At 40.1% G+C, this 24,479-nt stretch overlaps 1 protein-coding gene across 2 annotated transcripts; it reads right to left on the reverse strand.

Moving 5' to 3' along the window:
- Positions 1-138: 138 nt before the first annotated feature.
- On the reverse strand, positions 139-22,499 carry SLC30A5 (solute carrier family 30 member 5). Of its 2 annotated transcripts, XM_075739262.1 has the most exons (16): positions 22,289-22,499; positions 21,933-22,055; positions 20,058-20,124; positions 18,706-18,791; positions 17,204-17,291; positions 15,326-15,413; positions 14,019-14,095; positions 12,718-12,888; positions 10,921-11,209; positions 10,352-10,560; positions 9,447-9,604; positions 8,676-8,805; positions 7,133-7,355; positions 5,550-5,776; positions 3,520-3,648; positions 139-2,918 (listed from the first exon to the last, which is right to left on the reverse strand). In XM_075739262.1, exons 1-16 carry the CDS (start codon positions 22,360-22,362, stop codon positions 2,748-2,750), a joined length of 2,310 nt encoding a protein of 769 aa, XP_075595377.1. In that variant the 5' UTR covers positions 22,363-22,499; the 3' UTR covers positions 139-2,747. The 2 variants fall into 2 exon arrangements, with proteins under 2 accessions (XP_075595377.1, XP_075595378.1); XM_075739263.1 differs by lacking the exon at positions 21,933-22,055.
- Positions 22,500-24,479: the final 1,980 nt, after the last annotated feature.

Below are 24,479 nucleotides of genomic sequence, written 5' to 3' on the forward strand. Positions count from 1 at the left end.
TGAAGCTCAGGCTGTGTACCTCAAGTCAGGTCCTGGAGGCGAAACCAGAGCTCTCAGGCTATAGGGGCTTTTTCTTAACGCGTTTTCCCACTTACATCACGGTTCATGTTTTGACTGGAAAAGTCAAGACACACTACGTAAAATTAAAACGTTATTGGAAAATGCATTTATTTTTTCATTATTATATATACATATATATTGCTTGCTGCTGGATATACCATACAGAGCTGCAGTTTGCTTTAAATCTGTTTCATCTTTGAAAGAGTTTTGTTGCAGATGCCTGCGTACAAATCAAATGACTTAAAACTCCCCCACCATAGCATTAATTAAAATACAACTCAGTTGGCCTGTACCTGCGACTTGAAAACCTGCCCTTACAGCGCAGTTCTAACAGATCTCGTGTGGGGGAAGGCCGAACCCGCCTTTGGAGGATTATTGCCAGATACGGGCTCTAGTTAAGCGCATTTAAGATAGACATTTATTTATTGCCATTGTCTCCCTGTCAGGGTAGCCAGGAAAAACACCGTGTGTGTACCTTGGGTCACGCACAAAAAGCTGCCAAATGCCTGTTAAGGTGTAGGGTGGCTGTGAAGTTTCCAGCCATGAGCTCATCTTCACTGCCGTGATCATCTAACCTGGTCCCAGCCGCCTTGATTGGTTTCAGGTCCTGTTGCTAGCAGCCGAAGCAGGAATCAGCATTTGCTCAGAGAAAGCTGTGGCATGCAGGAAGGCTTTTCAATTATGTTAAGCTAACGTGATTTAAAAAGAAAGAATTGCCCCCCCCCCTTTCATCTACCTATCACGATGGGGCTATTGCTCAGTTTGGTGACATGCTGTCCAGTAAAATCACCTCAAACGTGAGTGGCACATGTCAATATTAACTGAAGCTTTTGAAAATGGTTTTCAGAAACAAAAGGATCAACCTGCTTATAGGCTGAGTGTAATTGTAGCACTGTTATTCAACTGACCTGAGCCTTCTGGAGGAGGCAAGGTAAGAAAACCACTGCCAAAGGCATAAATCGGAAGAAAACAGGATCAAGTTTTGAGAACTTGTCTGGTTCTGCAGCACTATCCTGAGAAATGAGGGACTGTGATTAGTGCAGTCAATCTTCATCACTCTCTGTAAAAGCAATACAACTTCTAGAGACTTTCTGGCCAGTTTTTCAAGTCAGTCTTGTACTGCATTTAGTGTTTTAACACAGTACCGGAGGAAGAGAATGGAATGCAAACTTTTTTAACAGTTACAAAATAAACTAGACTGTTTATATAAACTGTGCGATCACAAGAGAAGCAGATTTGCTCAAGGGCATTTCACACTGCATTGCTGGTGAATCTTACCTTATCACGTAGTTTCTACACCACTCTACCCTCAAATCCCACTCACATCAAGCCCAGTGTTTATAATAATGTTCAGGTCCTGAGCCTAAATACCAGAACAAGAAAACATCATAACAAAGTAAGACTGCTGTGATACACGGAACGATGAAAGACATACTCATTCTTGCTAACCATTGAACTGACCTGCCAAATTCCAAGGAAAATATTTAAGGGCTTCAGACAGGGAGAAAAGGGGGCACAGAAGACTATAAACAGATGTAAGGATAACTACCTCTGAAGACATATATTACTACTCTGTTGACAGGTTTTCACTAAAGACAGAGATTTGTTTTCTTTGCTGTAGTAAGACCCCAACATGCATAATTCTTTCTTAAACACACTTTTTCTCTTTCCAGTCAAGAAGTCTCGATTTACAGTTCATTTCAGCAACTTGCCAAGTCCCAGACTACCAGCACACTTTATAATTCTAAAGCAGCACTGCTTCCTTGGGTAATACACAAAGGTATAGTTGGCTACAGTATACCTGCAGCTGTGTTATGGTATTATGAAAAAAAAATAAAATGCAAGTAAATGACAGAATAACAGATCTCTAAGAGGTGAAGTTTAGGGAAGTGCTAGGATGCTCACTGATGAATCACTTTAAGCTTCAAACTATTGCATTTGCAGTTATTCATACAAAAAGTACAAAAAAATATTTCACAGAGTGTTTTTTTGATTCCAAGTCTTCCCAGGAAACAGAAAAGTGTCTGCAATTTTTTCCCCTCCCAATTTCTCACTGTTAACCTGTGGATTTCTCTCCTTAAAAAAATAACAATATAAATTTAAAATGGTAACATCTATTTGCTCTGATGCATTAAGTTTAGAAATCAGATTTGCATGCTGAGACATAATATAAAAACTGTATATTACTATTAGTATAAAAAAACCCCATGACTTCACGTTTTTACTGCCCATAAATGTGCATTTTTTTCATTCAAAGTCTTCAAGCTATGTTTGAAAGAAAGAAAAATATTTTTAGTTGAGTATGTTTGCATTCCAATATAAACTATTTCCATTTCCCACTGCTAACATGAATTTATAATCATGATGTTCCATACTTAAGAGGAAGTATGGAATACATCCATGCTCATCCACAAGTTGCAAGACTTCTGTTTAATAAACACCAAGTACAGCATTTAAGATTTCCATTATTTTCACATATACAGCAAATATTAAGTCCATCTTACTTCCTTTATGAAAGCATCTTGATCCAATTTTAATAAAGATAGTATGCTTAAAAAAATTAAAATATATAGTACATTTGTTTCTGTACACGTATGTGCAAGATCTCCTTACAAAAAGTAATACGCATATGGAATCCTACCTACAGCTTCACCATTTACGCTTCCTTTGGCAAACACAACTTTTTATCACATGATATAAGTACCATCTTTGTAGTATTTCATGGATTCTATTTGCTGAGTCATTGCGAGGACATCCTGAAATCCTGTACTGAGTCCAGACATGTGTTGGAAATAAGCTTCCTTCTCCACTTGGACAGTTAGGTTGTTTACACCAGCATCTTTCAGTATTGCTGTAACCTGAACAGAACAGTCTGGTTAACATTAGTATTACACTCCATATGCATCTCATGTTAACTTGCAGTATTCTGGCTCTGAAATACTGTAGAGTAAAAAAAAAAATCATCATAAAGAATTCAGTTTTGTGGAAAGTGAAGACTAGCTTCAGTCGGTATGGCTTTGCAACTTCTGCATAACAGGAAATTCTCAAATGTCGTGCATAAGGAAACAAGTATCTTTTTACGGAAAACAAAAATCCAAGGCAGACAGACATTCCTAAGTCAGTTATAAACCCACAATTAGCATCCAGATACCCCCACTGCTTACTGCCTGTTTTGCAGCATGAAATACACCTCGTCCAACTTTTCACAGAGCAGATTAGTGCCACTTTCACTAACAGTGAGCAAAAACAATCCCACGCTTTTTTGTTTTGGCAGATGTTTTAGCAAACAACTCTCTATGCAACTAATTCCAAGCTAGCAGGCATGGGGAAGTACAGCATTAGAGAACCGAGAACTACAAAAGTAATCACGAACAGCAGCTTCAAACTTCAGTCTATGATTGAAAAAGGGCTACAGAGTGAGTAATTAAGACATCAGGGCCTAAAAAGCTTGCACATTACCTGCTGTACAATCCTCTGTTCCATCACATCCGATACCACTTGCACATGTATTGTACCTGCCACAACACTTGCAGAGTGACACCAAAAATGAGGATCTCTGTAGGATATAACTCCCTCTATTTTCTGAATCTGTAAATAAATCACATTAGCAACAATTAATTTAAGAACACATTTTAAACTTGTGTATGTACACGGATATTGCTGGCAAATATTCCACAGCGAAACAAAGCTGCAGAGCAAAGCAGCTTTCCAGCTAAGCTGTATTCAGAAATATGTAGTATTGAAAGGTCACCTTCCTACTACTGTCAAAGACTAGAAGCTGAAAGTCAAACTAAATGAAAAACCCAGAGTACAATGTTAAATAGGATGAGAAAAAACTGCTTTAGTGTACAGATCACAATAACAATAGACCAACCAGAAAGCCGGCATTTAACCATTTCTACAGCATGTTACCTTGCTATCCAGGATAAGCAGCTGTTTAGTTATCATATCTGGACTCAATTCAGAGACATAACAGCTTCACATAATTTATCATTATTTTTAAATTGATCTTTATACTGGGTCTGGCTGGAATGGACCGAACCTTTTTCACAACAGCCGGTAAGGTGCTGTGATTTGAATTTGTGGCTAGAACAGTTTTGATAACACACCAATGTTTTGGCTGCTGCTGAACAGTGCCTGGGCACTGTTCAAGGCTTTCTCTTTTTCCCACTCTGCTCTCACCCCAGTGGGTAGGCTGGGGGTGGGCAACAAGTGGGGAGGGGACACAGCTGGGACAGGGGACCCAAGTTGGCCAGAGGGATATCACATTGCTCAGCAATAAAAACTGGAGTAGAAGAAGAAGGGGGTTTTTTGGCTTCCAAGGCAGCTGTTGCTTGAAGACTCTGGGCATTGGTCTGCTTGTGGAAGGTGGCACACTGCTTATTTTTTTCTCCTCTCTCTCCTTCACCTGTTAAACTCCTTTTGTAATGCTCCCAGATTTTTCTTGCTTTTGCTCTTCCTGTTCTCTCTCCTGTCCCACCAGCAGTAGTGGTGGCAAAGGAGGGAGTGAGCAAGTGGCTGTGTGGATGCCTGGCAGCTGGCTCGGGTCAACCTACAGCAAGCATATTGTTTTACTGTGACATACTTTTAAAAATGCTTGTCCTGTTATCTTTTAATGAATTTCTCTTTCATTTGTTTTCAAACAGTACTTTCTTCTTCCTCAGTCTCCCAGAAGTGCTTTCTGTCTTCCCTCATAAAAAAGTGAAACCCCACTTTGCACCTCACTTTCATTACACAAGTCTCTCCCAGTCAATCTCCATTTGTTCTTTCTCAGGCAGAAAAGAACATATCTCCCACTCTACCAACTGACAGGACACTATCAGGATAGTCTTCCTTGCTGCCTCGAGTTGATGGCATCCTCAAAGACCACGTAACTAGTTCTTTGACAGAGAGTTCTCCACACTGAGGTCTCCACTATGATTCTGGGCAGAAACTTCAAACGAGCCAACATGAAGACTAAGCACAGCCTCAAAGTAGATACGGTACTGCAGCAGACAGGAAGAGAATGGACTAGAATGAAAAAGTATTTAGAAAAAACAGCTTTACTCTTGCCATCCCACCTGCGAACTAGCATGCCCTTCATGATATGGGCAAGTAAGAAAACCTGCAATTACAGGCTCAAGATATAATCCTGTAGCCTGATCTGTACACATTATGTTTAAAAAGGCCTCAAGCTTTTGGGAATTGCTACGTTACTTTCTTACTACTAGGTACCTTTCCCACAGTGTTACCATACTTGTCTGAAACCATGAGCTACCCTTAAAAGTAAAAAAAACATGACAAGTTTTTTTTAGTGGCAAAATAACTTGATCAGTAGAACTCCTAATCCTGTCATACCTCTGCAAAACAGATTTAAAACAACTTGAGACATGAAGTTGTCTAAGACAATGGAAGCAGTCAGAATGAACTACTAAAATTTAATAATTATTAAAAAACAGTTCTAGTTTTGTATGCTTGTATTCAAAAACATTTAGAATTGTAGTTCTGACCTTTTCTAAAGCAGAATGCAGATCCTTCTCCTGATCTGGAGGTATCCTCAGCAAAAGCACTTGACAGGCATCTTTCAACAGTGGGATAACACTAAGAAAAATCAACGTAGCAATAAAAAGAGAGCAGAGTGGATCAGCTATGAGCCATCCAAATTGCTGAATAAATATCGTGGATACGATAACACCAACACTGCCAAGAGTGTCTGCTAACACATGCAGAAACACACCTGAAAACAAAATAAACTAAGTGATTAAGTTGAACAGTCCTGTTTAAAATGTACATGTATGTTCAACAGCAGAAACAGTACGGTTTATTAAATATAATAAACCACCCCTAGCTAGAGGCAACTGTCTGCCTAATTGGGTGCAAAACTAAACAGAACATTTAGTTTTCTGATGTTTAATTACAAATCAATGTAAAGAAAACCCCAACAAACCACAAACATTTTTACTCTACAGCACAATGATCTAGGCAGGCATTCGCAGGTTAAACCTGATGTGAAGTCTTTAAATTGTTTGTGGGATTTGTACTATACAGCATAATCATTTAACTCTGTACTCATTGATTCTTAACAGAGGATAAAAAGATCAGTGTAAATGCCTTGGCCTGCTATTGTGGACAGATTTTAATGTATCATTTGTTTTTTGTACGCCAACTCTGCTCCAATTTTACAAGAAGATTGTCTATCTGCTAGGAGTAATCCTTTGTACTGCTTTAATGGTGGGCAGCATTCTCAGCATACTCTCAAAGGACACAGAAAAATAACATCTAACCATTTGTAAGATTAGTGCTAGTTAAGTGTCAGGACTGAAAGAATATTGAAACAGTTAAGAGTACAGGCAGACTTCACAAAAATGCCAGACAACAGAATAGCCAGCTGAATTAGAATGTAAAATAACCAATGAAATATAAGACTATTAGCTAAAAAGCTTATGCTCTGACAAGCTTACACAAAAAACCTTATTCCTTTATGGATTTTTTTATAAGCCAGGCAGCTGGTAAACAACTACATTCTAACGACTAGGGAAAAAACTCTAAGTAGCAGCTATGCTGAAATTTTGTATGTATTACCCTTCTCGGTTAGCTTCTGATTTTAGATTTGAAAAAGAAAGTTCATCTTTACCACCTTATTTTCTGCATCACAAGTAGAAGCATATTCTAGATTGCTGGTTTGCATTTGTTCTTCTCCTTCTTATCCCCTCCCCAGTTTTTTTACACCTAGCTGTCACATGATACCTTGAAGCATAGCAGTATCTTTATAGAACCATGGACTTACAAGCTCTTTCCGTAAGGTTTACAATGACTGTTCATTAACGTTTACAAAGACTGTAGATTAATGCTTTTTATTGGTCCTTAGCCTACATCTAAGAAAGCCAAGCAAGCAAATATTTCAAGTTATTTTTCATTATGTTAAACTTATTAATGAAGAAACAGCTTGAGGAAATTCACACACACTAAATTGCTGTCACATCACTTCTTGAGATTTTAAGAATGATGGGGAGAATGGGGTCTGATAGTGAAAAATCTTCAAAGTCGGATAGAAATCACAGACATCATTTATGATTCAACAGTCTGTACTTGCCTCTCATGTTGGTATTCATGCCTCCGGAAGACCCATGGGAATGTCCATGGCTGTGCCCATGGTCGCTGTGGGAATGGCCATGCCCATGGCCGTGGCTGTGCCCGTGGTGAGAATGACTGTGATCGTGTGCGTGACACCCTCCCCGAGAAGCCCCATGGGAGTGCGCGTGGCTAAAGGCACAGATACCGACGAGGTTTACGATCAGCCCTCCAACAGAGACTGGCTGTGAGAGGGAGAAAAGTCTTTAACATCACTACATCCTCCCAGGTGTTCACATTTATTTTCTAGAACATGGCAATCCGAAACACTGTGCACCTAATTCAGGAAAACTGTGGAAGCATTAACATCAACAGAAGGATTATTCTAATGTGGATTCCTTATCATATTCCTTATACAAGCTGGTTTCAAAGGAATTTTCTTCCCCTCTCAAAAAAAAATCCAGTTCTCCCCAACCTTCCCAAAAAACCCACCCAATAACCGCCAACAAAGTGCAAAGCCCAGTATCCACAATTCAGGACAAGACAGCAAATTTAGTTTTAAGAAGGGGCGATTGATTTTGATTTCTTTCAAAAAGAGATGAAGTTGTTTGAATACAAGCTTCGCTTTCATTGGCAAAAAAACCCCAAAATTGCATATTGTATCTAGGACACACACACTCATCTAAAATTGTACCTAACTGAAGACAGCAACTACTCTTCATTGGTTAAGTTGTGCTTTTTATCGGTCTGCCTATTTTTCTACTCCTCTCTTGAAAAACTAGCAAAGTGTAAGAGTAATTCCAACTAATAAAAGAGTTAAGCAAATCCTACTTTGGGGTTATTAGACCTTTCCCTGGCTATGCAAACTGTGCTCATGTAGAGGGGGTAACCCCTCCCATGCCCAAGAAACAAAATCTGTAGTGAAAATGGAGCAAATATTGAAGATTAAAAAGAAAAAAAAAAATCAGGTCTCGATTCCAGCAATGCACAATTCTAATTGTGCCTACGTAAAAATCTTTCTCGTTGTTGTTGAAGATAGCAGAAGAGCACAAATTCTTGTGTGTATGGGGGAGAGAAAACAAGTGCAGCTGGAGAAGTGATAAATGAAGGTTTGGATTTGCAGAATTCTATAATAATAAATAGTTTGAAGAAAATTATTACATTTGAAATGAATTCTGGCAGATTTTTTAGGTCTCTCAGAGACTAATGCAAAATCTTTTCTGTAATAATTGACATTGGTATACATAATAGCAGAATCAAATTTAGTCTTGTACAGATTATTTCCTTAGTATCTTTTATTGGAGAAAGACCATCACCTAAAGAGATTAGAGCTGTAACATCTTAGAAAAAAAATTCAATTTAACTGTTACAATTAAATATTATATTCACCCTGATCTATTTTTCTATATTAAAATTAGATGTAGTTTGGATTTTAAAATTAAAATATGTTAAAAAGTCAAGGCACAGATTAGGTCTTTCGAGTATGCAACTTTTTTTTTAATTAAGAAGAACATAAATGAACCATTAACTGCCAAATAACATTCAAACAGAATGACAAAACTTACAGTTAGCATATTTGTATCTATGTCTGGAGGATCCACTAGTCTGGCCACTGATTCCATGAAGACAAAGAAAGCAATTACCATCAAAAAGAGGCCATTAATAAATCCAGAGAGAATTTCTACACGTCCATACCTGAAAGCAAACATACATACTTTTGACAGTGAAGAATGGGTACTCTGAACAAAATTCAAAGTTATAATAAATAAGGTTATAATACATTTAATACAGCATTAAGATTGCTTTGCTTTTTTTCCTCAATGCCATAAAATCATGCTTTAATTTCTGGGTTATTTATCTCTGACCAAGAGGTAGCTAGTTTGCAACTGTCCAAACACCAATAGTATAAAACTATAATAATGTATTTTTTTAATATATACTGCACATTTAGGGCTTCAAACTGCTAAACTGCAATGCAATTTAACAATACAAATTTTGATGATGTCAGCAGAACTGAAATCCTCATATAAACACTGACTTTCAACATGTATTTTTGTTTGACATACACACATATATAAAGTGAGGCAATTTCTAAATAGTATTCACAGTGGTAAGGTTTTATCTGTAGAGATAAATGAAAATTATATTTCAGACACTTTTTCACAGGGATACGAGGGGAATAGCATGAACACAAATGGAACAGAAGAGACGTAGCAGAAAACCCATAGAAGCATGCACTATTAAAACATCCCAAAGATATCTTTATAGCAGGGCATTTTGAAAATGAGCAAGCAGAATAATTTTCAGATAGTCCTTAAAGAACCTAACATACATACCCATAGGAAAATATGCGAGTTGCTTTCCATCTTGTCATCAGAGCTGCAAAAAGCCCCATCACTAATGCAGAACAATCAAAAAGCATGTGAAATCCATCAGAAATAAGACCAAGACTATTTGTCCATACTCCATAAAAAAGCTCCACAAAAGTGAAAGCCTAAAATAAAAGAGAGTTTGAATTTTTCCTTGAACATTAACTTGCAATTTAACATCTTGGTAGCTAGCAGGAAACTCTTTTCATAGGACACTTAATAATTTGCAAAGACATTGTTCAAAGTATTTCTAGCCCATTTTCTGTTTCCTCCAATGAAACAAAAATAAGTTATATATTCCAAGTCTATGAAGAAATATTTTTGAACCTAAGTTTGAAAGTTTTTTAGAATTTTAAACATTGTAAAAAAAACCACTTTGAAGTATTTTGTCATTAAACAATGTAACAACTCTGATCTATTATTAGTGTAAAAGCAATGCTGTTTATACATATTTTGTAAATTCTAGCTAGAAAAAAAACCAGTCTACTAAAAAATGACACTACTCAATCCTACACTTAGTATTTTGTTGTCTCCCTCTCTGAAGGCCTTATTAGTTTCAGCTTATCCACTGGTAACATCAAGATACCTCAATCTTAAATGTACCATCATACCAGTATTTACTTACTAGTATACCTGTTACACACAGCAACAGTGCCACACCGTGACCACAAAACAAAATGACCTGCCACTTACTGTAAAATTAGCATAAGAATCTTAAATTTTAATGTTCCATCTAAGGAAACTGCTTTATCAAAGGTCACTTTAAAAACCATCAATCATGGGAAACTTTGAAAGAATAAGTCTTCTTACTGGACTATGTACATACTACTGTGATTTGGTTTGAGAAAAAAAAAAAACAAACATGCACTTACCAGATTTAGGCACAAGAAATAGAAGATCTGCCTAGAATCATACTCTTCAAGTATTTGTTTCAGTGACTCCTTAATAAACCGGGGTAACGACTGAGAGCTCTGCTGTAATGCGTCACCCATGAAGTTATAGAGAGGAGTGCCTTCAGGGGAATAGCCGATAAGGGTACCCTTCTGCCCTTTCCTGGAGGGGGAGGACAGGATATTGGCAGCTGCAAGGAAAGTATTGAAGTTTTTGTTGCTGTTTCTAAGTTTCACAGCTATTTTATAATGTGTTTTATCAGCAATCAAAGCTTACATAAAATTTGCAGATACCAAAATGACTGTCAACCTCATCTTGAAATTTATCATTAGATTTCATTGCTATGTAAGATTAGATCACCATTTCCACAGCAGATCTATTACCTTTTTTTTTGGTAGACAGACTGTAAAAGAACACAAAGTTACAGGCCCTTTTCATTCAAAAGAATCCATAAAAGCTCATCCAAAGAATTCTGCACACACTCATTTTCTGATTGGCTTCCCAGTCACACGGACAATAGATTTATTAGAAGATAATTAAGAATACGTACATAAAATGAAGAAGACAGAACTCACTACCACCCCTCCAGAAAGAACATGCTCTGTGCTTTCATGGTGTGGTGGCTTGTTCATAGCTCGAAGCTGGTCTGTTATTGGATGTGTCCAAAAGTTGCCGAAAAGCAGTGCACTAATGAAAATAAGAAAGGATCCATATCGAGCGCATGTGGAAGCTTCCATCTTGACAGAGCATATGGACTCCACGTAGAAATCCAGGATCACAACAAAAAAGATGACTGTTATGAATGGCATGATGAGAGAAGACCAAGACTCTACTTTACTCTGCAACAAAAAAAATACATGTCAAACAGGACTGTTCACCATTAGATGTGATGGTATATACAACATTAAATCAAGTTTGCTTACGTTACAAATGTTTTCAGTAGTCTATCAAAACATAAATACTTTTATACATTTAATTTATCATACAAAACCAACATTGAGCTATAGAAAGGCACATATAGGTAACATGCACTACAGTACCTTAAATATTTTCATGTGTTTAAAAGCAATGCCGTATCATAAAATCATAAGAGTGGTTTGGATTGGAAGGGACCTTAAAGATCATCCAGTTCCAACCCCCCTGCTGTGGGCAGGGACACCCTCCACTAGACCAGGTTGCCCAAAGCCTCATCCAACCTGGCCTTGAACACTTCCAGGGAGGGGGCTGCCACAGCTTCTCTGGGCAACCTCTTACAGTGCCTCACCACCCTCACAGTAAACAATTTCCTCCTAACACTTAATCTAAATCTACTCTCTCTTAGTTTATAGCACCCATTACCCCTTGGTACCTATCACTCCCTGCCCTTGCAAAAAGTCCCTCCCCAGCTTTCCTGTAGTGCCCCTTTAAGTACTGGAAGGCTGCTATAAGGCTCTCCAGAGCCATCTCTTCTCTGGGCTGAACAACCCCAACTCTCTCAGCCTGTCCTCACAGGAGAGGTGCTCCAGCCCTGTCATCATCTTTGTGGCCCTCCTCTGGACTCGCTCCAACAGCTCCATGTCTTTCTTATGTTGGGGCCCCCAGAGCTGGATGCAGTACTCCAGGTGGGATCTCCTGAAAGCAGAGTAGAGGGGCAGAATCACCTCCCTCGACCTGCTGGTCACACTGCTTTTGATGCAGCCCAGGATACAGTTGGCTTTCTGGGCTGCAAGTGCACAATGCCAGCTCATGTTGAGCTTCACGCCCACCAGTACCCCCAAGTCCTTCTCTGCAGGGCTGTTCTGAATCCATTCTCTGCCCAGCGTGTAGCTGTGCTTGGGATTGCCCCGAACCATGTGCATGGCCTTGCGCTTGGCCTTGTTGAACTTCATATGGTTTGCACCTTGCCTGTCAAGGTCCCTCTGGATGGCATCCCTTCTCCCCAGCACATCGACCGCACCACACAGCTTGGTATTGTCAGCAAACTTGCTGAGGGTGCAACACCATGTTTGCAATGATCTACTCTCCCTAAGCATGCAGGCATAACGAATATGTCTTTAAATCACAATAATCTACACCTCAGGAATAAAAGAGCTCTGTATTTAAACAGTCATTAGTACTTGTACAATGTTAGTATATGAATCCAGGATATAATATCTAAGCTACAAAGATGAAATAAAGTTATCACACAACAAAGGAAATTAAGGTATCATGCAGATACACATCAAAATCTAGAGGAAAAATTTCAAACAGAGCTTACTATAAAAATAAAGATGGTAATCTAAAAGATATTTTAAAGGAAAGATTTAAATTGCACTTCACAAGCAGAACCATCACAAAAAATGCTTTATTTTTATACTTGCTATCTTACCTCTGTTGTCAGAGAGAGAACAATGACCCATGGGCACAAGAGAAAGACGGAAACAAGATGAGACAAAGCTTGAAGACGCTTGGCTCCACCTACGTCTACAGATAGTTTTCGGGAAGCCATATGAAAACCAACCTTACAGCACAATGCGAGTACCAGAAGCAGTACTCCTCCCTAGAAATACAGAGGGATCCCGTTAGCATTTTTTTGAGAGCCAAATACCTCCCTCCAAACAAAGTGACACTTCATTAAAAAAGATTAATATGCTTTCCTTAACTTACCAAGACAAAGACAAAATATTTCCTCTAATTGTTACTCCAGTTAAAAACAGTAATATAGCATATATGGTTATACCTCAGCACTATTCACAACAGCCTAATATGACTTGAAGTTTAAAACTCACAATAGTGTTAACTGGCATACAACAGCAGCGAACTGGTAATGAACAGCTTCCAAGGAAAAAGAAAAATCACACGAAACTGCATTTCCCATCTTCCATTATTAAAAAAGTGTTGAAACTATATGTAAACTCCAAAAGTGACGTCACCTTGGCCTCTAATCCTTTCATAACCTTTTCATTCACTTACCTTTAATTACACCATACCATATTTCTTCACAAAATTTTCTTTCAAAATTGTTCTGTAAGTGAATCACAAGATTGGCACACAGCACCTCATCTTCCTTAGATCACAATTGCTTTGCACACAGTTAACCAGTCTCTCTAACATTTGATTTATTTTTATATTAATACTTTCTCAGATGCTCCATTTATTTATTTTTTTTCCTGTTTTAGTCCTCAGTGCAGCCGCTTTAGCAATAAGACTAAGCTAACAGAACAACTCAATCAGCCAGGTAAATCCCATACAGTACGAATTTGATACTCCGTTATTCCTGCCATCAATTATAATGGGACTATACTACTGAGAAGTATGAGAATCTGTGTCTTCAAATACGAGTGTCTAATATAAAAGAAAGACTGTGCCAAGATAAAGAAGCAGCAACAAAACACAGACCTAAAAGTGACCAAGAAACATATTGCAGGCAAAGCATTATGAACACCCAGAACACTGATGGCATGGAGTACTTTATGATAATTTTCACGAGATTTTTTAGGTTATGCATTACAGCAAAGTCCTTGTCAGCTACACAGGTTGAAATTAACTCTCTATGAAAGCTGAAACCAGGACAGGTGCGGATGTTGAACTTTTTGGTTTTGATTTAGGCTTGAATTAGCTCTGAGCTGGTGAAATTCTTACCTAAAAAACTTAAATAAATATTAACCTACTAAAACACAAGTTCTTTACCTTGTGATCTGCAACACCCAGGAAAGCAATGATTGTATACAGAACATGGGTAAGAGCACTGTCATGATGCCCCTCAGCTAAGTAAAAAAAAAAATTAAGGAAGAGTTTCATTTGATAGTTTAAAAAAACCCAAACAACAAAGAACAGGTAGATGTAGCAGAAGACCACAGGAAGCAGAAGTAAGCGAAGTTCACATCCTTAACATTTAGGAAAGATGAAAATATTTCCACAGAAAATAAATAGTTAAAATATTTGAAAAAAAAAAAAATAAAGAGTTTATTAAAACATGAGAACATAGTCACTGTTAAATACTGCACAGTAGTCATGATACAGGATTTATGGTAATTTTGGCAACTAGACTTCAAAAAACGTACTCAACAGCAAAAAATTAGATTGATTTTCACTAAAAGCACTAAACCAGTAAGGTGTGTAAGTATCATCTATATCTTTCCAGTTTCCAGATATTTAAACTTTAGAAAACAAAGAGTAATTGACAAGAACAATCCAGCAAAGATTAAAATAACAACAGCTTTTGGGAAAACTACTAGAGGGCACTTTAACAATTACTTTACTCATTGAAAACTCAGTGGATTAATCAATACTATTCCTGAATATACCATTTGCATCTGTAAATCCATGTTTTCATCCTTTTTGGAGAAAGTTTATTTTCACCTTGTTTGTTTTTACTGCCCACTTAGATGTACCACTTTTTGTCAGTACACTATGATGAGAAGACCTCTTGAAAACTTACTTCAGAATTGCTTCCAATTAACTCAGTGGCTTTGAAAGCAAGTTAGTTAGCTTCCATTTGCAGTTTATAGCCAACTGTTGTCGGAGCTACTGCAGGCTATTTCACATCCCTTTTCAGTTTAGCAGATGATTACCACATTTGCAAAAGCACAAAACAATCTTTCTGCGTATATCAGACTGCCAGACAGGCTGTCAACCATCTACTGCACACACTTAGGCTACAGCCATTATGTCTGGAATTTCTTAAAAAAAAAAGAAAAAAGAAAAAAAAAGACCTGATCAAAAAAGCTTGTAGCAATCCTAAGTAGTCTGATATATGCAAACGAGCAGGGAGCCTTTAACTACAACTTAAAATCTATAGCTGTGTTTTATCAACAAAGTAAGCAACATTTGGCTGTAAATATCAGTATTTAGATGTAGAAGTAAAATCTCATGGTATAATATTCTTGAAAGGTAAGATTCCTATTAAAAAATGCAAGCATATTTAATTCAACTTCACATTCTCTCTGCTCCGGTAATAATGGGCACTCGCTCTTACACATAGCAAGAAAGGATACGATGTTCTGCTATTTTAGCCATGAGGTCATCATTATCAAAAAGTAGTAAGCAGATGACAGCTATGATGAAAAATGCAGCACCTCTTGTCTGTAAAAAAAAAAAGAACAAAAAAAAAATCCAAATATTTTTATAACATTCTATAACAGATTACTGTTAAAAAAAATCCAGGAAATCAGTCCCTCCCTTCCCCTCATCCTGATCAATGTAAGCATATTTTAATTCAGTAAGAAAAACATGAAGCAACCCCCTTTTTTAAAAAAAAGTGACCTTGACAATGTAATTGAATATATATTCAATTTTTCAGATTTACCAGGTAACTCAGGGCAAATCACCACTGTAACAAGCCAGAAGCCTGTATCTTATGAACATCTAGGATGACTGCTTCCTTCTTCATGGTATGTTTCTGCCTGCCAGAATGCAGAACTCCTTAAGCCTGATGATTTAGTATTTTGTAGCATCAAGGAGCTATAAACAATACCTAGCGGACAAATCATAGTATTTTGTCTCATGGGAGGTAAAGGTTAGATCACTGTGCAAAGGCTCAGAGAAAGTAGAGCTCTGCAGAGTCTTCATGAGGAAGGGACAGAGGTAATTGAAATCCCAGCTCCCAGAGCTTTCACCACCCTGACTTAAACCACTGCAATTTTGGTATTCATCATCTTCGCAAAACATTGAGCTCTACAGCTAAAAAATACCATTACAATTCATTTTCTTAAGCCAAATACAGCTATCACATTCTTGTTTCAGAAAGTCAGTTGACTTTTCTTTGCCACAGTTCAATTCATAAAGCTGAAACATTGAGAGGACAGGGTTACTGCTCCCTTGTTGCTGCTGCCTTAGATATGCAGCGTAACTGCCAAGCTTGGCCCACCAAGACACAGACTGACAAAGAATCTCTCTGAAGCTCTACATTTAGCCTTTGGATGGACGGCTGAAGAAAAACAATTTGTCTTCTAGGTGAGGACCTTCCTGCTGGATGCCCTAAGAATCTCAATTTAAAGGGGGTGGGAGGCAGAGTGTCAGAGCAGATGACTCTGACACTCACTCTAAGGTCAACCTAAAAGTGACTGGGGGACTCCAGCAGCAGTTACGAGACAAGAGATTTCAAAACTTGCAGCCCAAGGTGGCACCAAAGCCAGGCTTTCTCTTACACAGCAAGTACTCCAGCCTCAGGTATACAACACCCTAAGTTATGTTCCTCCAGCTATCGCTGGTTGAGGGTACGTGGCTAAGACTGCTAGGTTTTGGGATAAGCCCATTCCATTTAGGGCTGATTAGGCAGAGTTTGAGAACACCTTGGAAAATTTTGTGCAATGGGACTCAGACAAAGGACGTTCCAAGTACAGATCTCTGATTAAGTGAAAGACTGGGCCCAAGTATTCAGCACATATAGGCTCACGCAGACATTAAAAGTACTTAAAGAGAACTTTTTGGCAGAAAAAAATCAAGGCTGTGAAAAGCTACAGACACTGACGAGGCTAGGCAAGGATCTGGACTGTACTGCTGGACTTCCGTGCTTAAAAGGCCAGGACCACTACACACATGTATGTCCTTTGGTCAGTTTGAACCCACAATCCCATTACAAAGAATGCGGAGGTGCAAAAATTCTCAAGGTTCTCCTTTCTGTCTACAAACAGAAAAACTTCTCAGCTATCTGCTATGGATCTCTGATGGTTTCACCCACTGTTTCTCTCTTAATGTAACATTTTTTGAGTAGTACATCTTTTCACCACTAATTAAATGGAAAAAAAAAAAAAAAAGAACACAGTTTCTATTAACATAGGTCCAGAACACTGTTTGTTCTGGGTAAAGAAGTACTTGAATTTATAGCATTCAGTATTTTTTACATATGGTAAATAAAATAAATTTTTAAATACCTTTGCTGGTCCTCCACCTGAGTTTGTGAACAAGACACTAAGGAGTGATACCACAACCACATCACTGTGCTCAAACAGCAACAATGTCCTATAAAAAAGTGAAATAAACAATTAAGTCCACTTACAAGGAGTTTATCTCACAAGTTTGATACATATTACATCAGCTAAAATTCAATGACACAGCAGTCAAAGATTTATCCTGTGATTTCAACAGTAAGTTTAAACAACTCAAAAGGATAAATGCAAATCTATTTGCCTTCACCAACGATAGATCTAGCTGCAGACAGCTAGACATATCACAAAACAAAGAACTTCCTAACTCAAGGAACAGATTAAAATCAATCATTTATAGATTACTTTAAACTGTACTTTCTTATAGTAACACAAGAAGATACTGAATTTCTCAAAATGGAATTATTATTCCCATTACAATACCTCCTCTAAACCAAAGTCTCTGGCTCCCAGAAAAAAAGAGGTCCTGTTCTGTTGTATTACATCCTGTTTATTGTGGTGTTGATGGTCTAGTAGTTTATGCAACCTCAGAAACTCTTAATCGCTGAAGATACGAAATTCTAACTTGCACATTGTCTCCTTCAGATAGCAAAAGCTGACTCACTAGCTATATTGACAGCTTTCCAGAGCAGAACATGAATAAATGGTGTCAAGTTTACCAAATGCTTGTGCCATTCTCTGCACAACAATTCAAGCTGCTAGGGCCCATGTTACTGGTTCTGTCTGGGAAGACAGCTAGCATCCAGAAAGGCACTACAATATTTCTGAAAGAAATCCTATTATTCTCAGGTATGCCTTTTCCTGTGTAGAGAACAAAACTTCAACTTCATAAAATGTATCATTTAAGGGTTTACATTCCTCTCTCTAATGAAAGATCCTTTCTAATATGTTAACCTTTATTTTCAGAAGTCTAATGTTACTCTTTTATAGTTATTCAGTACTGCTAACAAACAGCACAAGTGATTTTGAGTATATGCACTAACACTACCAAATTCCAACATAGCACAGATATATGACCAGATGAAGCAGTGCCCTACAACAATTGCAGAAATTCATTCTAGTCACCTGGCACAGGAATACAAGCTGCTATCACTAGCTGTCAAGCCATGGACTTCAAACAGTTAAAACAATTGGGGTTACATTAATAAGTCTATAGAAGTGATGAAAACCAGAGTCAGCACAACAGTCAGTGATCTTGTATCACTCACATCAATAGTTTAAGCATTATCAAGAATTTCACTGGCATCTTGTCAAAGGGTGAATGAAGAAAATTACAAGTTCTACAGAAAATTATATGTAGTTTTTCCCAAGCATAGCAGAGGTCATAGGAAAAAGCATAAAGATTCATTTAAAATTTCAAAAAATAAAGCAAGAGGTTGGCATCATAGGCTGATGGACAGAAAACAAAAAACCAAAGGAGCAAGACAGGGAAAGATTACAAAAATAAGCTTAAAGAGAGAAAACATTATTTACAGTAAATATATATTTACCTCAGTGGTCCACAAAGAGTGAGGCCAAAAAACCACAAGAGTGAAATGATACATCCCACAACAGCATGTTTAAAAATTTTGATCCACTACAAAAGAAAGGTATTTCATTATCATTTTCTCCAGTTTCAAACTAAACACTCCATTATTAGCATTCTTGTGGCACAGTAGCTGTAGAAATAGAGGGGAAAACATATGCCCTAGAAAATTGAGAGTATGATTGCCTTCCTATCTACCTTGCCATGCAACTAAGGTTTGTTTAGACATATTATGAAGCAGTATTACTTACTTCTTTTCTACCACAGTATTCTATAGTATAATCTGAGATGTCTAACAAAAAGGCTGAAAAAAGGGTGAAAAAATCAAGTCCATTTACCTGTCAAAGATGCTGTTTATTTTGTAATCTATTGTATATATCTGATAAACATATATAGAGGTAGATAAAGAGACTAAGACCTTAAGTCTACAGATATTTATGCATGTGTTAAATTCTTTCTACAGGAAGCAGGTTATAATTCAGCTACTCAATACATTATTAACTTTAAATGCAAGTTTTCGAAGAGAAGTAATTCATTTTGGAAATACATTAAACAAGACAAAGTGCCTATCACAAACATCGCATCTTCAAAATCCAGACTTTTTAAATTTTAAGCAATAATGAAATCATGCACAGATTTTTCTGAACACAAATCAAAGATGCAATGAATTGCTGTTCACACTTCAAAATTCTGCCATGTGTCTAATCATGAAAGCAGTTGACATTTGGAAGACCTCTAAGGCTATCCTTCAGACTCTCTCAACTTACCACATACACAGGTAACACTGTGCATAGATCAAGTTTTTGCGCGCACCATTACATAAAATCAAGATGAATATGGAGCAGGTGAAGAAAATTTCTTACAAAACCGCAGGTACCAGCCTTGCCTTTCTCGGGATACTGGGAACTCACACACAGGTCTGAAGAGCAGCTAGAGAAGCCCCTCATCACAACACACCACGCAGAAAACACTCTTTTGTTGTGGGAGACATGACTGGAACACTTTGACATTCTGGCAGTCCAGAAATTGCCCTTGTAAACTGTTCAAGTCAGCTAAGTAGACTAAGCTCTTTTTGAAAATCCAATCCTTAAAATATATGCTTATATGGAGCCAAGGACCAATGTTTTCTCAATACTCTCAAAAGGAGCTGACAAAAGCTAAAAACGGTACACTAGATGCAAAGTTAGTTACACAATTCTGGAAGTTGCTATCATATCTTCCAAGTGGAGTAACCTTTACTGTGCTTTCATTTTGGCAAGAGTATGTTGTCAAGAATATCTACAAAGATGTGAATCACTGTTACATATGTCAACTCACCTGACGCTTGGTTACCACTTTTCCAGAAGAAAATGGTTTTTGAAACAAAACCATAAAAAATGCAGACCTGTTAAAAGGAGAAAGTTTTCTCTATTAGTGTATTAGCAGTCAGCTTTTTATTCACATCACCTCTAAATAACTAGGTGTCCCATATCAGGCTCAGTTTACAAAATGGCTTCCTCTACATTTTTCACTAAAAGGCCACACTGACCACACTCACTGGTTTTAATTTCCCTGCTGCATTACATGTGTCAGATACCAGTACAAAAGTGATGACAAGTGAACTTCAGTTCTGGTCAACTTTAAATGCAAGTTCTTGAGAGAATGGCTTATGAGAAGTCTACCTGTGACTTACAAAAATGAAAAGAACTGATCTCAGAAGTTTTGAGGAGAAACAATGCTATCTTTTTTTATTAACAAGATACATACACCCAAAGGCTTATTCACATGTGGAATGCTGAATACAGCATCTTATTAGAAAAGTTAAGAAACAGCATGCATCTTCCTCAACTGGAATCAAGAGTTAGTGATGGGGAAAAAGACTATGGTGCTCGGGAACATATAAACGAGAAGCTCAGAAATATAAACAAATTTGAAATAAAAGGAAAACATGAAGTTCCAAATGTTCCAAGTCTGCTAAGTTGGTTACAGAAACGCTCTTCCACATTGTATCAGGCAAACATGAAGCAGGATGTGTCTGCGAAGGCTGTTTCTGTATATTTGCTATTAGTTTCTATACTTCAGCTCTCAATCAGGCAAAAATAGCGGTTGAAGCTCACAAGAACTATGGGAATACAAATAATAAGGAAGAAAGCTCGTCTTCCACACCCTTCTTAAGAAAATTTGCACATGCCCGAGTTTCCTATGATCAGTGCTGTCATAGTATGATCAATTTTCAAGTAGCAAAATCACTGAAGTTTCTTGAGGGTAGAGAGGCCTTAGAGAGAGATCTCGATAGACTACAGAGCTGAGCAACTGCCAACCGTATGAAATTTAACAAGAGCAAGTGCTGGATTCTGCACCTGGGGTGGGGTAATATGTAATATGTAGAAACTGGGGTATGAGAGGCCGAAGAGCAGCCCCACAGAAAGACATCTGGGGGTTTGGGTTGATGGCAAGTTCAAAATAAGTCAACAGTGTGCCCTGGCAGCCACAAGGCCCAACTATGTCCTGCGGTGCATCAAGCACAGTGTAGCCAGCTAGTCAAGAGCCAATATAAGAAGGACATCAAACTATTAGTGTGTCCAGAGGAGGGCAACCAAGATGGTGAAAGGTCTTGAGGGCAAGACTGAGCATAAGCAGCTGAGGTCACTTTGTTTGCCCAGCCTGGAGAAGAGAAGGCTGAGGGGTGACCTCATCTCAGCCTACAAATTCCTCAAGGGGGGCAGCAGAGGAAGAGGTGCTTATCTCCTCTCTCTGGTGACCAGCGATAGGACACAAGAAGATGGAATGATGCTGTGTCAGGGGAAGTTCAGACTGGACATCAGAAAAGGTTCTTCGCTGAGAAGTTGGCTGATCACTGGAACGGACTCCCCAGGGAAGTGAGCACAGCACCAAGCCTGTCAGAGCTCAAGGAGCAACTGGACAACACTCTTAGTCATATGGTTTAGTTTTAAGTAGTCCTGCAAGAAGCAGGGAGTTGGACTTATGGGTCCCTTTCACCTTGAAGATTTCTATGATTCTGAAATTATAGTGATCAGAGATAGGAAGGAAAAACACTGCTACGAACAGAGTATTTCCTGGATCCACTGCTATGACTTCTCCTCCTCAATTAATCTGTAACATAATGTAGGATATAAGCTTGACACTGACAAATATCGTAGACAGAGCATGCTGTAACAGCAGCAGACAACGCTTCACCCCCTGCACACTCACCCCAGCTGCACTATAAAGATAAACTGCACGAGGTGGACTGCTTTCAGAAGGTCATAAGATTCAAATAGCCCCACGGCTTTCAAAAACTTGGTGAAGCACAGCAGCACAATGTACCGGGTCAGCCTGCAAAAGGAGAGAGAGCAGTTTGCCCAGGCCCCGCTGCCAGTCCCTCCCCGGCGGCCCTGCGCCTCATTCGGAGGAGGCCGCCGGCTCCCGTCACCCCTGGAAAGCTGAAGGGCGATGCCCGCTGTTCTCCAGAGGGAGGGACGGCGACGGGCAGCCTCCCTCCGCAGGGCTCACTCGAGGCCGCCGTCACCCAGCGGAGCGGCCGCTCTACCCCCCGCCGCCGCCGTTACCGGGCGCTGGGCACATCCACGGGCCCCAGCACGCCGCCGCCGGCCAACGCCTGCCCGCTGTACTTCTCCTCCATGCCGGGGCGAGGGAAGGTGTACGAGCGCTTCAGACGCGGCACGGCACACCTCTCCCGCAGCGGGGGCACCTCATCTCCGCGGCCGGTCGGCCGCCGCTGCGGGACGGAGACAGGACCGGACGGGACCAGACCCGACGGGACGGGACGCGACGGGACCGTAGGCCACCCGCCGGCCGCGCATGCGCCGAGCGCAGTACGCAGGCGCCCCAGCGGAGCGGGCAGGGGGCGGGGCCGGGCACGCCGCGGGAAGGGACCCCTCAGGGCGGGGTTAGCGCGGGGCCGCCGCCGGCCGGGGCGGGGTTCCGCTGCCCAGGCGGAGCTGCCGGCCATTGGAGGGCTGCGGGCCGCGGAGGGTCTGGTTCGGTCATCGGTGGCGGGCGGCGGCGGTCGGCTGTGCGTCCTGCCTTGTTCTTGTCTTGGGTGTCCGGTGCGAATAGAAACTTGATCGTTTTGCACTGTGTTGTTCCATAGAGAACAGTTTTCCCCCCATTTAGTGAGCTGCGGTGGTTCGTACGTGGCGCTGTGCACCTGGCAGCGCTGCACTGGGGAGGGAAGCCGAGAATTGCCTCGGCACAGGCGAACAGACCACGAGTGAGTCTGAGCTTTAAAAATTATATAATACACTGCATGTATGCTACAGAGGGATTTGCCACACGTTTTTTGTGACTCGCTTTCCCAACCCATACTCGGGTTTTCTACTTTGCTTTTACGGTGCTTTAAAGGAAGTGTTTGTGCAGCCTGCCTCACGGCGGGTTCGCAGGTGGTGCCGCAGAGAAGGCCCTGCCAGGGCTCAGCGGGTTTGGAGTTCCTGGTGTGCTGAAAATGGAGCTGTATCATACCATCTGATACTGGAAGTATGCTGCAGCCATTCTCACTAATGAAATGATACATGCCAGTAACCCATTTTTGAAGGACACTGTGCTGGCAGGAATTGGATAGAACAGGTATCAGGAATTGGCTGCACTGTGTTATGTCACCCTTTCCATCTGTAGAAGTTGGTCAGTACCTAGAATCGTAGAATCATAGAGTGATTTGGGTAGGAAGGAACTTTAAAGACCATCTAGATCCAACCCCCCCTGCCATGGGCAGGGACACCCTCCACTAGACCAGGTTGCCCAAAGCCCCATCCAACCTGGCCTTGAACACTTCCAAGGATGGGGCCTCCACAACCTCTCTGGGCAACCTGTTCCAGTGCCTCACCACCCTCACAGTAAACAATTTCTTCTTGATATCTAATCTAAATCTACCCTTTTCCAGTTTAAACCCGTTACCCCTTATCCTGTCACTCCATGCCCGTGTAAACAGTCCCTCTCCAGCTTTCCTGCAGGCCCCCTTCAGGTACTGGAAGGCTGCTATAAGGTCTCCCCAGAGCCTTCTCTTCTCCAGGCTGAACAACCCCAACTCTCTCAGCCTGTCCTCACAGGAGAGGTGCTCCAGCCCTGTCATCATCTTTGTGGCCCTCCTCTGGACTCGCTCCAACAGCTCCATGTCTTTCTTATGTTGGGGACCCCAGAGCTGGATGCAGTACTCCAGGTGGGATCTCCTGAAAGCAGAGTAGAGGGGCAGAATCACCTCCCTTGACCTGCTGGTCACACTGCTTTTGATGCAGCCCAGGATACAGTTGGCTTTCTGGGCTGCAAGTGCACATTGCCAGCTCATGTTGAGCTTCTCACCCACCTGTACCCCCAAGTCCTTCTCTGCAGGGCTGTTCTGAATCCATTCTCTGCCCAGCCTGTAGTTGTGCTTGGGATTGCCCCGAACCATGTGCAGGACCTTGCACTTGGCCTTGTTGAACTTCATGAGGTTCACCCAGACCCACCTCTCGAGTCTGTGAAGGTCCCTCTGGATGGCATCGCTTCTCTCGAGCTCGTCAACTGCACCACACAGCTTGGTGACATCGGCAAACTTGCTGAGGGTGCACTCAATCCCACTGTCCGTGTCCCTGACAAAGATGTTAAGCAGTGCCAGTCCCAATACTGACCTCTGAGGAACACCACTCATCACTGATCTCCACTTGGACATTGAGCCATTGACCACAGCTCTTTGAGTACAACTGTCCATCCAGTTCCTTATCCACTGAGTGGTCCATCTGTCAAATCCATGTCTGTCCAGTTTAG

The sequence above is a fragment of the Balearica regulorum genome, chromosome Z (assembly GCF_011004875.1).
Source record: "Balearica regulorum gibbericeps isolate bBalReg1 chromosome Z, bBalReg1.pri, whole genome shotgun sequence".
NCBI classification, from domain to species: Eukaryota; Metazoa; Chordata; class Aves; order Gruiformes; family Gruidae; genus Balearica; species Balearica regulorum.